The sequence below is a fragment of the Grus americana genome, chromosome 5, assembly GCF_028858705.1.
Source record: "Grus americana isolate bGruAme1 chromosome 5, bGruAme1.mat, whole genome shotgun sequence".
Lineage (NCBI taxonomy): Eukaryota > Metazoa > Chordata > Aves > Gruiformes > Gruidae > Grus > Grus americana.
Genome location: NC_072856.1, coordinates 62288522 through 62302652, shown reverse-complemented (window position 1 = coordinate 62302652; position 14131 = coordinate 62288522). Strand labels below are relative to the sequence as shown.

At 41.2% G+C, this 14131-nt stretch overlaps 1 protein-coding gene across 1 annotated transcript in view; it reads left to right on the top strand.

The window, feature by feature from the left end:
• Positions 1-14131, top strand: part of BRF1 (BRF1 RNA polymerase III transcription initiation factor subunit) — a 176699-nt gene that overhangs the window by 120396 nt on the left and 42172 nt on the right. The window contains exons 12-15 of the mRNA XM_054825930.1: positions 6119-6180; positions 8387-8468; positions 8566-8621; positions 10472-10728. Of these exons, the coding sequence (XP_054681905.1) occupies positions 6119-6180; positions 8387-8468; positions 8566-8621; positions 10472-10728 (457 nt within the window). The remainder of the gene's footprint in view (positions 1-6118; positions 6181-8386; positions 8469-8565; positions 8622-10471; positions 10729-14131) is intronic.

The following is a 14131-nucleotide window of genomic DNA, read 5'->3' as shown; positions in this document are numbered from 1 at the left end:
AAACCAGCCGGGGCTGGTCCCGGCTCTCGTTCCTCTTTGCTCTGTGAGTAGGTCCAATTTTCAACAGATAGCAACGAGGAAAGAGCTAACGAGCTTGTACATCCCTGCTTTTGGACAGGCTTGCCTTGCACAGCTGCTCTCTCATGCTTGCAATAATAGTGTATGTAGCAGATAAGTGGAATTTCTTTGTTTTTATTAGGTCGTGTCTTTTCCCTCTTTGCTCTTCATTTGCACCCTTTTGGGCTTTGCCTCTACACTTCTTACAGTCCAAGCGTGAGGAGCTGGCCGGCGATGCCTCCCACTGTCCCTTGTCGGCAGGAGTGAACATTTTTGGGAGGAAGGGGCCTCACTCTGCGTGGCGCGATGTGTTTGCTTTCTCGAAGCAGCTAGCAGGCTGGAAACTTGGCTTCGGCTGGGGAGGACCCCTTAACCTTGCCTTGGCAGAGGGAAATAATAAAGTGACAGACTTCATTTATCTTTATGCTGTATGCGTGGCCTCGAGTGCTCCATACGCCATCAGACCTAAATCCTGGTGTCAAATTGGCACTGTGAAGGAGTAGGCTGTAATTTTCAAGGTGGCTTCAGGTACAACAAAATAAAAAACGTTTTCGCTTTAAATATGAGCATACACGTCATGTGTTTTGTGACCTTATTTTGTCAGTAAGTGCAATTAATTTTGCTCTGTCCTTACGTTTTGTTTTTGTGGCATACTTCTGTTGTGACGGCACATGATGACATCGCCAAAGGTGAATGGGGGACCCTGAGCCCTCGGCAGCCGCGGGGCGCGTGCTGTGGGATGGGGGCACGGCGGGGCTGGCTGGGATTGCACAAGGAGGGACCTTATCCCAAGCAATGAGATTGGCAGCAGCATAGGACTGCCGGGACAGCCTCCCAGCCCGCTCCGGAGGCTCCTAGCCCCATAGTAATAAAACTCGCAGCATACCCTGCTCGTACGGCCCCGCGGACTCTGCTCACACCTTGATGTGCGGCAGGTTCATTTGCACACCCATCGATCCTCGTACGCCGCACGTCATGCCGCGCTGCTGCTACCGCAGCATTTTCACATCCATTTCTCTTCCCTACCTGATCGCTACGGCACTTTGTCTGCCCTGCGCCGCCGCTGCTCCCCTCCCAGTTACCCACGCTTAATGACTGTTCTCTTCACGCCCTTCGGTAAATCAGTTATCTTCCCCTCCAGATGGGTTCTTGTCCCCTCTGATCAGCTAATCAATTATATTCTGGTGTGGTTGTGCAGTGCCTTTTCTGGTGCTAAGCTGCTGCCTTCCCTTCGCTGTCCTTGCAGCTCCCAAAGCGGCACCGGCACCGCTCATCAGATTGAGCTGCAAAAGCGTTTCTGCCCCGTCGGGTTCCTCCGACAATCTGCGGGAGCTTTCAGTGGTTCCTGTTGGTTTTAATCCCTCCCTGGAGAGCAACAATCAATCCCACTATTTCTGATGCCCCAGGCTCTGGTCGTTTGGTTTCTGCTTAAGGATTTTTGTTAGTGAAAACTCCTCTCCCGGCTATTTTCAGATTTAGCTGTGCTCCAGCCCCAAAGTATTTTGTAAATGCTGGGGGTGCTTGGCATCTGGCGTTGTACTGAATAGGTGGAAGGGTGCTTTGTTTAAACTCTTTCGGCTCTTTGACTGCTACGAACCGGTGTGACGGAGGATGTATTTGCTGCGTGGGACCAGAGCACCAAGTGCCTTCTATTATATCTGCTCCGGAGGATTTCCTGGGAAGCGTTCAGCCTCCATTTCTGTCTGTAAGGAAATCCTCTTATCTGGGCAGAGCAATAAATAGTGCTGCCTCCTGTAATAGAAACAGAAAAACACATTCTTCACGTGGCTGTTTTTAAAAATGTGGGGTTTAAAATATATCGGCTGGAATGATTCTTCTGTAATAAATCCCCATAATAGCGTGCTATGTATACATTTAACTAGCTGCACAGAGGTGGGGGGGGGGGGGGGGGGATGGTGTGTTAAAAGAGGGTTTAGCGTGCATTTTCTAATGACAAGAACAGTAAATAATCCTACAGGTTTACAAACCTAATCCCCAGTGTCTGATTGCAGCCCTCGCGTCTACTAGAGTCAGTTGGAAAGACGTTAAAAGGCTGTAAAGAAAAGGCTTTTGAGGGTTTTTATTTTTAAATATTGGGGGAGCTGGCTGAGTGACTGATGGTTTAAGTGGTGTGAATGTAGATGATTTGGGACCTTGATGGAAAGCTCTAGAAGAGCCCATCCTCCTCTGCTTGCCACGGAGACGTTAAGTGAGGATGCTTCTTGCCCCCTTGCTCTACGCTCTTCCCGATGGTACTTTCATTTAAGAACTGGATTTGGGGGAGTTCTGTTGGTTTTAATGCCCAGCTTATTTTTTGCCTGTTCCCTGCAGTAAAGTGGTTGTTTTTCTTAACAGAAGAAATCCGTGATGTCTAAGAACCGTGCCACGTGATGCCATTGCTTTTAAATAAGCTTTTAAGAGGTTGGACCAGATGTTGGCCACATCTGTGGTTTTTTTTGTCAAACATTTCATTTCGACCCTTTTATTAAAGGAGAAAATCATCATTTAGAAATAGTTTTGAAAAGTTTAGCAGCTGGGAAGATCTTTCTGGTATATAAAAAAACAAGGGATTTACTTTCCGTGCCCTGGAGTGAGCCGTGTAACATTGAGCGGACAGATATTTGTGGCTGGTAGGGTCTACTCATGTTGGAAATGATTGCCGGAGACATTTTCAGATCAAAACGGATGTATTCTGTTTTGAATTGGCATTCTGTAACAAAACACGTATTTTTTTTCCACAGTGGAAGCATTAAACTAGGGATTTGAAGGCACCCTCTCTTCTGAAAAGCCCCTCGCATTTAATGAATGCCTATCGCCTTGGCAGGAAAAAGGACGACTTGTAGGCAGAGAGATATCCTGCAATTACTCCCTCTACTGCCGTTATGGGGTCTAAGAAATGCTTATTATGTATAACTTGCTTCTGGATTCTTCTCTGCAATTTACCAGTTGGAGAATGAGTTTTCCATCCCTGTTGCTAATTGATCCAATGAGAAAAACTGGCACCTAATTCAGTAACAAGTTATATTTAAAATGACATGTGAAATTGTTCATGGTGCCTGAAATTACATCATTTTCAGTCTGGCATAGTAGGGCTGTATAAGGGAACAGACACCTACTGTACTGTGACATATTAAATTTTAAACCTCTGATCCAAAAGTACAGCAGAGTATAGGAGAAGTGAGGTGCTTAATGATGAATAAAAGCAGTTGTAGCTTGAATTTAGCGGGATAATTTTATTGTTCTTAAGATGCTGTGGCAGTTTTTGCAACAAATAATTTTGGGATGTGCAGAATTTTATGTGAAGTTGAGCAGAGACTTGAGTCCAGGGTCATTCTGTCACCACTTCCAAATTTTGGTTGTCTAGCCCGCGATTTTCAGAACTTATTAGTGATTTTTGAGGTTGGCTTCCTTTTTCTTTGTCCCTAATTCCAAGCCTGTGTAAATAGTGGATATATTAGTTTATCTGGTGCAAAGAATATGGAAAAAACCCTTAAAACAAAACAAAATAAAACGAGTCCTCTCTTTGCTCAGATGAAACAAATTGAAAGTTGGGGTTTTTCCTTCAAAACCTTGAGGAAACGAAAGGTGGATAACACAAAGAGAGGGGAGACCCTGCTCCCTTCTGTCCTACAGCTTAGTGGTGAAAGCACTTACCCAGAATATGGGAGACCCCGTTCGAGTCCCATTTCTGTATGAACTCCTTCTGACCCAGGAGACCGGTTGTTCTGGCCTGGGCACACTCTTACACTCTGCTCTCAAGCTATTTTATTTTGTGTAATGAAACATTTCTTGGACTGAGGTGCACAGTCTCCTGGGAAGGCGTCTCAGACACCAGACTACAGTATTTACTCCTCTCCTCGGTGGATTTTTAAGCATTTTGCTCACTGGAAATTTCTGTCTCGGTTCCAGCAGCAGAACCATGGTGTGCTGTTTTGCAGAATACCCTGGACTCCCGTGGACGATGCGACATATGATGCTTCCTCTCTGTGCTGATTACAGTTTGCTAACAAACAAACAAACAAAAAAAAAAAAAAATCCAGTGGATTATATTAAAGAGGCATCAAACCACCAGGATATCTTTTGTCACCTTGCTTTTTCTCTCCAGCCTCGAGCCAAGGCGTGCTTTGCCGTGTCCTCGGGTCACATCCCTGCCTGCATGAGGAGGCGATGGCCCCGATGCAGAAAATTCTGCTCTTACTGCACTATATAGAGATCAGAGCAGAAGCATATGTACTGAACAATTATATAGTCATTATAAAATCTTTTACGCTTTTACAGTGTTTTTGAGGAAAAAGTAAAGTAAATCTGGTGCCTGGGACTAAAGTACAGTTAATTTCTAAATGTAGCGGCAATGAGAAGTGTTCCTTAAGGCCTTTTCAGTCATATTTGCATCAGACTGTCTGAATTGGTAAAGTTGATATTACGTTTATGAGACAATCTCAGAAGAAAATCAAAGCGCAGTGTTATGCAGTTCCTTAGGAAGGGACATTTTCTTTGGGATGAAACCCGTTTCATGTATGACTTTGTATGGAAAGAGTTTAAAACTTTCTGTTGGTTATTTAAGGTGGAGTTTGAGAAAACATTTGTAAGCGGTCGGTGTCTGATTCCAATAAATGTCTGTTGGGTTGAGCAGCCAGATCCTTTGCACCACGGCAAGAAGCACAGTCTTTATTCCTAAACAGACATTGTGGTGGGATTCCTGACCCTGTGGTTTCACGTACTTGAGGCAGCTGGTTTAAACACCTGAGTTTTGCCAAGCAGAGCATCGTTCGTATCTTCTGGGAATGCTCATAATTCCTACCTTTGCTTGTCTTCACCCTTTGGTGCTCCTCAAGCCTGGAGGCTCCGTGTTGCCATAACCTGCTGTTGGGTCGAAGAGCTGCGGCTGCCTTCCCCCTCCGCCAGAAAGCACCAGACTGGGGAATCAAACCATTCAAAGGTCTTGGTGTGTGGGAAGGCACGTCCCCAGGACTGGGGAGCAGGAACCGTGAAGATGCCAAGCTGTTCTGCACCGTTTCAGTTTGAATTTGTTATTGCAGATTGTTGAAATTTAATTTGTTTAATTTTTTTCTGCAAGTAAACTGGTTAGGTCATCTTTTGTCTAGTCTTGATTAGATTTAATGGACGTGACCAAGAAGATTGCTTCATTCCCCAGCATAAGTCTTGGCTGAATAATTTATTTTCTTCTCTACCTACACTACATTAATAGTGTATTACTACTGTACATTAATGTGATGTGGAAAATCAGATTTTGCTGTCATACATTGTGCCAGTCCCAAATTAGGCCTCAGTTCTGTCCTGTTATGCTTTTTAATGGAGAGAAGATTAAAAAAAGTGTTCTCAGAAGTCTTAATAAATACAAAACTAGAAAAATTACAGTGAAAGTATAATTACAGGAAGTCATTATTGTTTAACCTTTATCTAGACCCTTCCGCAGCTTTTAAAAATTATTTTTAAATTTGGAAATATTTTAATAATTCCCATTTTACAGATAGAAAAACTAATACACATGTTTTTTACAGAACTGGTATGAGGTAAGTGGTTCAAATGAGAGTAGATCAGAACCAAGAAGAAAGCCATGGTGTGACTGTCGGCATGATGTGTTACTCAGTGCTCCACACTGCTTCCCTGAAAACAGAAAACATTTTGTAAGTCGTAATTTACTGATGAATCGTTGACCTATAGGCTTTGACAGAGGAATTCATGTTATGATGAAAGAAAAATGCTCATCTTTTTAAAATGGTTTCCTCAGCTTCCTGCTGAACATTTGTGGCTGTAAATTAAAATGGGGGAAAAAAGCAACTGGAAGTGTCCAACAGATTTTTAATACTGAAGAAGACCATGCTGATTCCTGAATTTTAAATTAATTCAGCATAGTGAATTTGTGCATTCGTGTACCCCCATATTGAAAATACTCAGCAACACATTAAACCTCCTGGCTGAATGTGGAAGGATGCAAATCTCTGAAGGACGATCATTAAGTGTTACTTTACCGTAGACCTTGAATTGCGATTGATTTTGAACAAACATCCACTTAATTAAAATGTGTTCTTTTCTGTAGGTGAGAATACAGGAGACGGTGAATTAGACCTGAGCGGGATCGACGACAGTGAAATAGATCGGGTAAGGTGTCCTCTTATCCTGGGTGTCTCTGCTCTTGGATAGCCGAGAAAGACAAAATAGTTCTTATCTGGTTTATCCTCTCCCCTCACTGCCTCTTCACTCTGATGTATAGAGAGGTTCGAGTGATTTCAGTGGTCTGAGATCAAAACTAATGTTCACACAAGCCTGTGAATTTGGTGTTCCTTGCCCAGGTTATATATATATGAGACTGCTGCTGCTGCTTGCTCTTACCGTGCTGGAATAATTATGTTTTAGAATATCTTTTATTCCGAAGAAGGACTTTTAAAAGTTTGGTGGAGCTCTAAATTCATTATTTAATTAAGATATATTCAACATAGGAGGCTGCCATGGAAACCAAACTGTAAAACCAGCATGTGCAGCTTCTGTGTTCTTTCAAAGATTTCTATAACATTTTCTGGATTTCTTATTATTTGTGTGGCAGCGAAATATACCCTTTACCATATAGCCTGAATAGGACAGACAGCTGGACAAAAGAAGGCCACACAGCAGGTCAACGCTTGAACATGTGACAGAGTCCTGCTCTCCTGACTCTGAGCATGATGTCCTCTCCAGCCGCCACGCTGGTTTAAAGTGTCATTTGAACAGATAACGCCAATGCTAAAACTCCTTTTTGGGGTACGGAATCATTGAGAGCGATGAGGTCACGCAGGGGTTACTGATCTGCAGAACATTGTTGGCGATGGCTGAAGGAGCAGGAAAATGCTCAGCTCGACTCCAGCCGTGAAGCGGGTTTTGCTAGGCTGGGCGTTAGGAGGGGTCTTGTGAATCGAGCAGACGTGGTATGGAGGGAGCGGGGAGGCTGAAGGTTTTCAATATAGCAGGTCCATAATTTAAACAATCACGAGGGAAGAACAAGCACATTTTCTCCTCCTCCTAGGCTCTGTAATGAGGTCATAACTCTGCTTTTATGACCTCATGTTCATTTCCACGGCAATAGACTGTAATATTGTAAGCCCAAGATTATGAACTCCCTAAAAGCATAAGAAGGATGAATAACTGAGCTAGGAGGAAGTGAGTTTTACTATTACAGCTCACCTTTAATGGAAGTAGATGAAAGAGTGAAAATATTGGTCTGATAAACCAGGACTTGCACAGCTTTTAGCTCGCCTCGTTTGCCCTCAGAGGAACGACTCCTCCCTACATTAGTTTCATTTGACTGGAGTTATTTTTCTTGTAAAACCCTATATGTACATTTTACTTCGGAGAAAACCTTGAATGCTCAAACCCACAAGGTGGAGAAATCTCAAATTGTTTTTCTTGCACTTAAGCATCGTTTTACAAGTCTTGGGTCCGCTGCTTAAAAATAGTGTCTTGTTCATGAAGGATGACCCAATTTGTCTTGTCCGTTCTGCAGAAGTTCTTCGCTCCCAAAAAGCATCAGCTGTAGAGAACTTCTGTTTCATGGACAGTTGTGCTAAATACTGGGTTTATTTTTACATTTAAGTAATTGAAGAGGAGATCTATCTGTTTACCGACTTACCAGCCCTACCTACCTGTTTGTTTATTTCTGTAATTTATCTGAATAGTTCTAGTTCTAGTTTTACAGCTCCACACCTAGTAGTGCTGCTACCGAAACTAAGGGGAGTTAACTGAAGAAAGTCCAGATGTGGTCACTGGACCCAACTCTCTGAAATCTAGAGGACTACAACTCCAGCAATCTAAGCTGGTTTCCTTCACACAGAGGTGGCCATTGAGCAAATAATCTCAGTAACTGTGCCTAAACCTTCACAGAAACCTACCCAGAAGACACATGTTTCTGTTTTGGTAGCGCAGGGCAATGGTTCCCATACTGTTTTGAATTACAGACCACCATCAACATGCAGAATTACTTGCAGACGACCATGTTGTCGTGGTACTCTCTCATATCATCTGAAAAAGATCATAAAACCGGGATCGTTTTAGGTTAATTACAGACCACGTACAATGGGTCCTGGATGGTTGTTGGTCACCCCGTCATAGTTCAGAAACCAACTGCTGTTTTTTAAAAACATGCCATTGTTTTTTGCTAGCTTTAGAAGTTACTAGAAATGCTCTCTGATTATCACGTCTCAGTCATATTCTCTTTTATTAATGTATTTTTAAAAACAGAATGTGAATTGACCTTGCCAGTGGTTTTTCAATTCAGTTTCACTCTGTGGTTTTCAAGTTGATTTCTGAAAGTAGATAAACTTGTTTTGTCTTTTAGTATATACTTAACGAAACAGAAGCTCAGATAAAAGCAGAGCTGTGGATGAAAGAAAATGCAGATTATTTGAAGGAACAAAAAGGTAAGCATATAGGACTGAAATTCTCCTTTTGGGCAGTGTTGCTGAAATATGCAGTCTGTGTAATCTTCATGCTGGTTACCCTTTTGTCATCTTTCAGAAAAGGAAGCAAGAATAGCAAAAGAGAAAGAACTTGGGATTTATAAGGAACACAAGGTATTAAACTGTGCGCTAATTGTGTCTGTTTGAAAATGTCCTGGAAATTCATTTTACATTTGCTGATCAACTCCATGTAGGATGTATGGGCATAATGATACAGGTCACCACTAAACAAGCAAAGGCTATTGTATCTCTACATGTTTTTGAAATACAAGGCTATAATTTTTCAGGTGGTGAGTAAAACACTTTCTTGCCCAAACTTTTATTTGAAATTACTGTTATGAGAAAATTCTGTGCATGGCAAAGTCAGAGCTGGCTCTTTGCATTTATGATTGCTGTCCTAATTGCTTGCTTATTTAAATCCAGGTCTTATGACATGCCTAATTTTTTTTTTTAATGTGTGCATGGGGAATTTGTTTGTACTTGCCATAATTTCAGTAGCTTTCTTTGCTCTTACAATAATGATTTCTTTATGAAGAACTGAACAGATCCTTGTTACAGTCACTTGAAGGAATATTTTGTTCTACCTTTCATAAAGAATGCGACAGTTATGTTAACAAATGGCATGTCCTGTCTCTATGTTTAGCAGTTTAAAGCAGCCTAATTGGCCGTATATTCACGATTTACAGCGTTAGTATTTTGTGCAATTGAGCAAGTGACAAGTCAAATCTTCCACATGCAACTAAAACCCATGTTAGTTTTTAGCGCGTATATCCTCTATCTTTTTTTCTGACTAATGCAAAAGACAGAGTTTCCCACTTCCCCTAGGTATTTCAACAATAAAAACAAAACCAGACAATGAAACACTGTTTTATGCTTCAGAGTTTCTCATTCATCCTGCGCTTACAGCGACGTGGCAGTCTACCAGCAATTTTCAAAATTGTATAACTCGTTGGCACCGCCAAGCAGCCCGAACACCCACCTTTTTGTTCGGACAACACAGGAGTTTTTCTCTAACTCTGTATTGTTTCTGACAGCTCGAGTAGAACTTGATTAATGTAGTGCTTTCCAATTTCAAGGTAGCACTTGACCCATGTAGGTAAACAGAGGGGCTATTATCCATTAAAAAATAAATCTCCTGCAGAGCTTGGTGTTAAAACCTTCCTTTGAAAAGGAAAATGCCGAATGAGAAACAGAGGTTCTTTTTTTTTTTTCGTACCTACCCAGGCATGGGACATGGATAGAAATGTTCTCCGATGTCATTTCTCTTCGGCTCTGCACAGCATCAGCCTCCGCAGCGCAAAGCTGGGCTTGGGCTTGCAGCGTTTGCCTGGGAAGGGCAGTTGCAGGTGACGTTGCCGCTGCGCTCATGTGTCTGCAGCCTCCTGCTTCCTATCCATCGGCATTAATGCCCGGCCACGCTTAGAAAGCTGCCGCTGATGCTCTTGGCCTTTGTCAGTGTGGAGAAGGAGTTGGGTCGATGCTCTCCCACGCCGCATTCGAACTTGGTATAAAATACCATTGCGGTTTTGATACGGAGTTGTCAGTGCTTAGGGGAGTGATGATCCAGCTTGACTCTAACAGCAATTTTAGCAGGGGAATTTCTTTATTTACGTGCTGGGTGATGCTATCAGAGTGCCTGTTCCCGTAACAGGAGTTCACTCCTTTTTTTTCATGCGTGAGAAATGGCCCACGTCTCTTCTCTGGGCAGCATTACCAATACTAAGTAAAGAATTTGTAATAAACTGTGTGGGCATTTGGCAAAAAACGAATGCTTACCTCTTGGAGAAAAGAGACCTCTCGGTCCCATTGAGTGGCAGGAGAGGGAGCGCTGGCTTAGCCCGGCCGCGCCACCTGCATCCCCGCATCAGCAGCACCTGAGCCAGGACTGCTGAACTGCAGCTCGCCCTTCTGCTTCACAGAAACTTTGTTTGTATCTACATCACTAATTTTATATTTTAATTAAGCCAAAGAAATCTGCAAAGAAGCGGGAGCCAATTCAAGCCAGCACAGCAGGAGAGGCAATTGAAAAGATGTTAGAACAGAAGAAAATCTCAAGTAAAATTAATTATAATGTGCTAAGGGACCTGAACAGCAAAGGAAGTAACACACCAAAGAAAGAGGATGACAGCACTGATGACAGCACCAACACCAAGAAGCTGTCAAGAAGAAAATCTATTGCCAGTAGGAATATAGCCAACCCTGTAAACAGTGTGGGAAAAAGGTACTGCAATTGTTCATTTATCTCTCTGTCTGTGAGACTGTCCATGTATCTTTCTGAGCCAGACAATGTAGGGACTGAAACATTTGTTTGAGGCTAAAATAATGTTGTGGCTCTGTTTTTATTTATTTTGCCTGCAGTGTTGCGGCGGCATCTTATTTATAGTTCACGTATCAGAGGTCTACTTTGGTGCAAGTTAATCATCCTGAAGCCAAAAAAAAAAAAAATCAATGGAAATTTATAAACGTGAATCTTTCAACCAGGGACACGTTTTCTCCATATACTCCTGACATTTGCTGTCCTTCCTTTCTAAGTTGTCTGTATCAGCTGACACGACACTAAATGTTCGAAAGCTTTGGCTTTTTTGCTTGATTTGAAAAATATAGTTCTCATCTGTTTTGACAGCTAGCTGTTTTGATTAGCTTTTATTTTAGTTTTATTCCAAACTTTTGTTGTTAATTGATGAAACAAATATAAAGCTTTACAGTAAATACGCTTGTCGGTTTTCTGGTCTGCATTTGCAAATGTTTTATAGTGTGATGAAAGCTACTATTTTAATGAGTAAAATATTTGACTCTCTGGGCAGATTTGTAGCGTGCTGTAAAGTGTATAAGGAGATTGATGTGTCCTATCCGCAATATTCAACTATTTTATTCATCTTTAGTTTATGAAATCATGTCGGATGATCATTTGAATCGTGTCTATGTATAGTAATTTCTTACTTAGATGTTATATATTTACTTACTGCCTTAAATACATAGTCTTTTGCTTCCAGATGTATAAGCACGACACCACAAGGAAATTTAGGTATTTAATTCTGAAACGTAAGATGGTGTCTTTGCACTGTAGTTCAGATTCAGGCGTGTGTTGTAACCGAGAGCTGGTAAAGGACCAGGGAGAGTGGGAGGGCAGCGAGAAATCATCTATTCATACAAGAATGGGAGACATAGGATACCTGGAAACATAAAGCTTGGAGGGTTAGTAAGCGCACATCCCTCAGAAACTAAGCAAAATAAGGCTGACTAGACCCAAACCCCTCATTTTGACTTCATTTGACAGTGACACCAGTGGCGCATTCTTCAATTTTGGCTGAGATGCCAAATGCCAAAGCCAAAGCTAAGCTAACTGGGATAAAGGTTTTTGTAATGTGCCAAACAGCTTTTCTTTCTTTGCTGTACCTTCTTTATTCTGTATTTTACCAAGATAGCTTAATTCTCTTTCAACTTCTCACCCGTCGTATCAACAGCTTTGCTTTCCAGTTCTTGACTCACTGGGGCTTTTAGTCTTCTCTGTAAGTTGCTACTTGAGGTGATGTCTAATGACCCAAGACCATAATTTTTGCACTAGTGAAGGAACGGATTAACTAACGGCATTTAGTCCATGCTTTATTTGGATTTGACAGGTATTAATGAGTCATATTTCTGGTATCTCTAGTAAAAATATGGCCGATTCAGTTGTCTGAAATGAAATGCTGTGGTGGGAAGTAGGGGCTGGCCAGGATCCTGGTTGCATTTCAGAGCTCAGCAGTAACATCCACGCTCGAGCTGCTTCACCGTTGCGGACCCTTGTCCTTCCTGAGCTTTGCAGAAATGTTGGGCACTCAGCGCTCCTGTTGAAGTCAGCATGTTAAACTCTTAACAGGTGTTAAACTCTCTGGAAAATCATGCCATAAATATTTAATTTGACAGTGGTGCAACTTGTAAAGGTTTCTAAATAAATACAAATCAGTATTTTCCAAAAGCAGCTAATAAAACATGTTTATTTTTCCTCTTGAGAGCCTAAAGTACGTCCTTAAGATGCATAACAGAGTTTCCTGATGATGATTAGCAGATCTTGGATACAATGAATTTTGCAGCAGAACACTTCAGAGGAGGTTGGGGATACATGCAGATATGTAAGTTAAGGAGATTTTGCACTCCAGAAGCAGGCAATGTTCTTGCTTAAATAATATCAAGGACTTGGCAAACCATTAATTGGACTTTTTTTTTTTCTTACAATTAAAGATTTATTACATGCTTTTGCTTTTTTTTGCTAGTAGTCAAAATGCCGTGCCTTTTAAATGGCATGCATAAATTTCTGTGTTCTGCATTGTTCTTGTATGCCGTGCATTCATTGCCTTCGTTCAGCATTGTTCCTCTGAGAGGTGAATGGCTAAATACTTTCCCAGTGATATAAAAATCACGGTAATTTATATGCAATTAATAATAATAAAACCCCAGAACATTGCTCATTAGAAAATGAATGAAGCGCATAATGTATCTTTATCCAGGAGGCATTTGCAGAGATCTTGCTAACCATTTTGGTTTGTAGTGATTTACAGACCTGTGTGTTTATCTTTATATGTCTTAAATATTTAGTGAGCTGTGTTTGACTGCAGCAGCACCTTGCATAACCGTGCTTTGATCCAGTCCTTTTGTTCATTTGAGTTACAGTCAGATTTTAAAGAGCTACTGATTTAGTCCTGATCTCAGTTAGAAGGTAGGAAAGGAGATTTTTTTATGAAGAAATACCTTTATTGCTTTCCTTTTGCAAGCCAAGATTTTACATACCTCAGCAGGCTGGGACAGATGATGGAGCTGAGATTGTCATGAGTCTCAGGAATCATCTTCATATACAGTGTGTAGCACCCTAGAAATAGGAAGCTGATCTTCATCTCCATCTTTCTAATTGTCCCTTCCTATAAAATACTGCGCTGTTATTTCCAGATAGAGGACTTCAGATTATCTCCAAAAAAATGGTTACCCCAGCCAGACATTGTGCAATCTCTGGGTGGTTTTGGTTTTGGGGTTTTTTTTAATATGACATAAACGAGCAGTTACAGTGTTAATCAGTTAAAATATTGGAAAAGCATTTGTTTACTGATGTGATAATGATAAGCAAATTTTACCATCTTGTAAAAAGTTGCTGATTTGCAAGAAATTTATAAAGAGCTGGAATGCTAAGTATGGTCCCAGGAGCATGATTAAACTGGATATTCTTTCAGTTGGTGGCCCTTTTAATATAGCTTTCTTGCTACTGTAATCACTTAATGGTTACTTGGATTCCAAAAACAATATAGTTTATCTACATATTATTTCATAAAAAATCCTAATTTTGAAATCTCAGAAATGTTTGGTATTTTCTGAAATTTTGTTAGGAAGCTACTTTCAAAGAATTCTTCCAAAGATCATGCAGATTTCTCCTTTTTAGATGAGTAGACGTTATATACATCAATATTTTCAGCTGCAAACTAGATATTTGAACAGGTTTCTTTACTGTGAATGCTGTGCAACTTTCTGAGTTTTAGAAAAAGACGTGCTTTTCTCAGGCACGTCTCCCAGAATTACACTGGGCTTTTACTTATTGTATCTGTCAAGATGGTAGAAGAATGGTAATGACAATGTAAATAATTTTAGGAACTTTTATG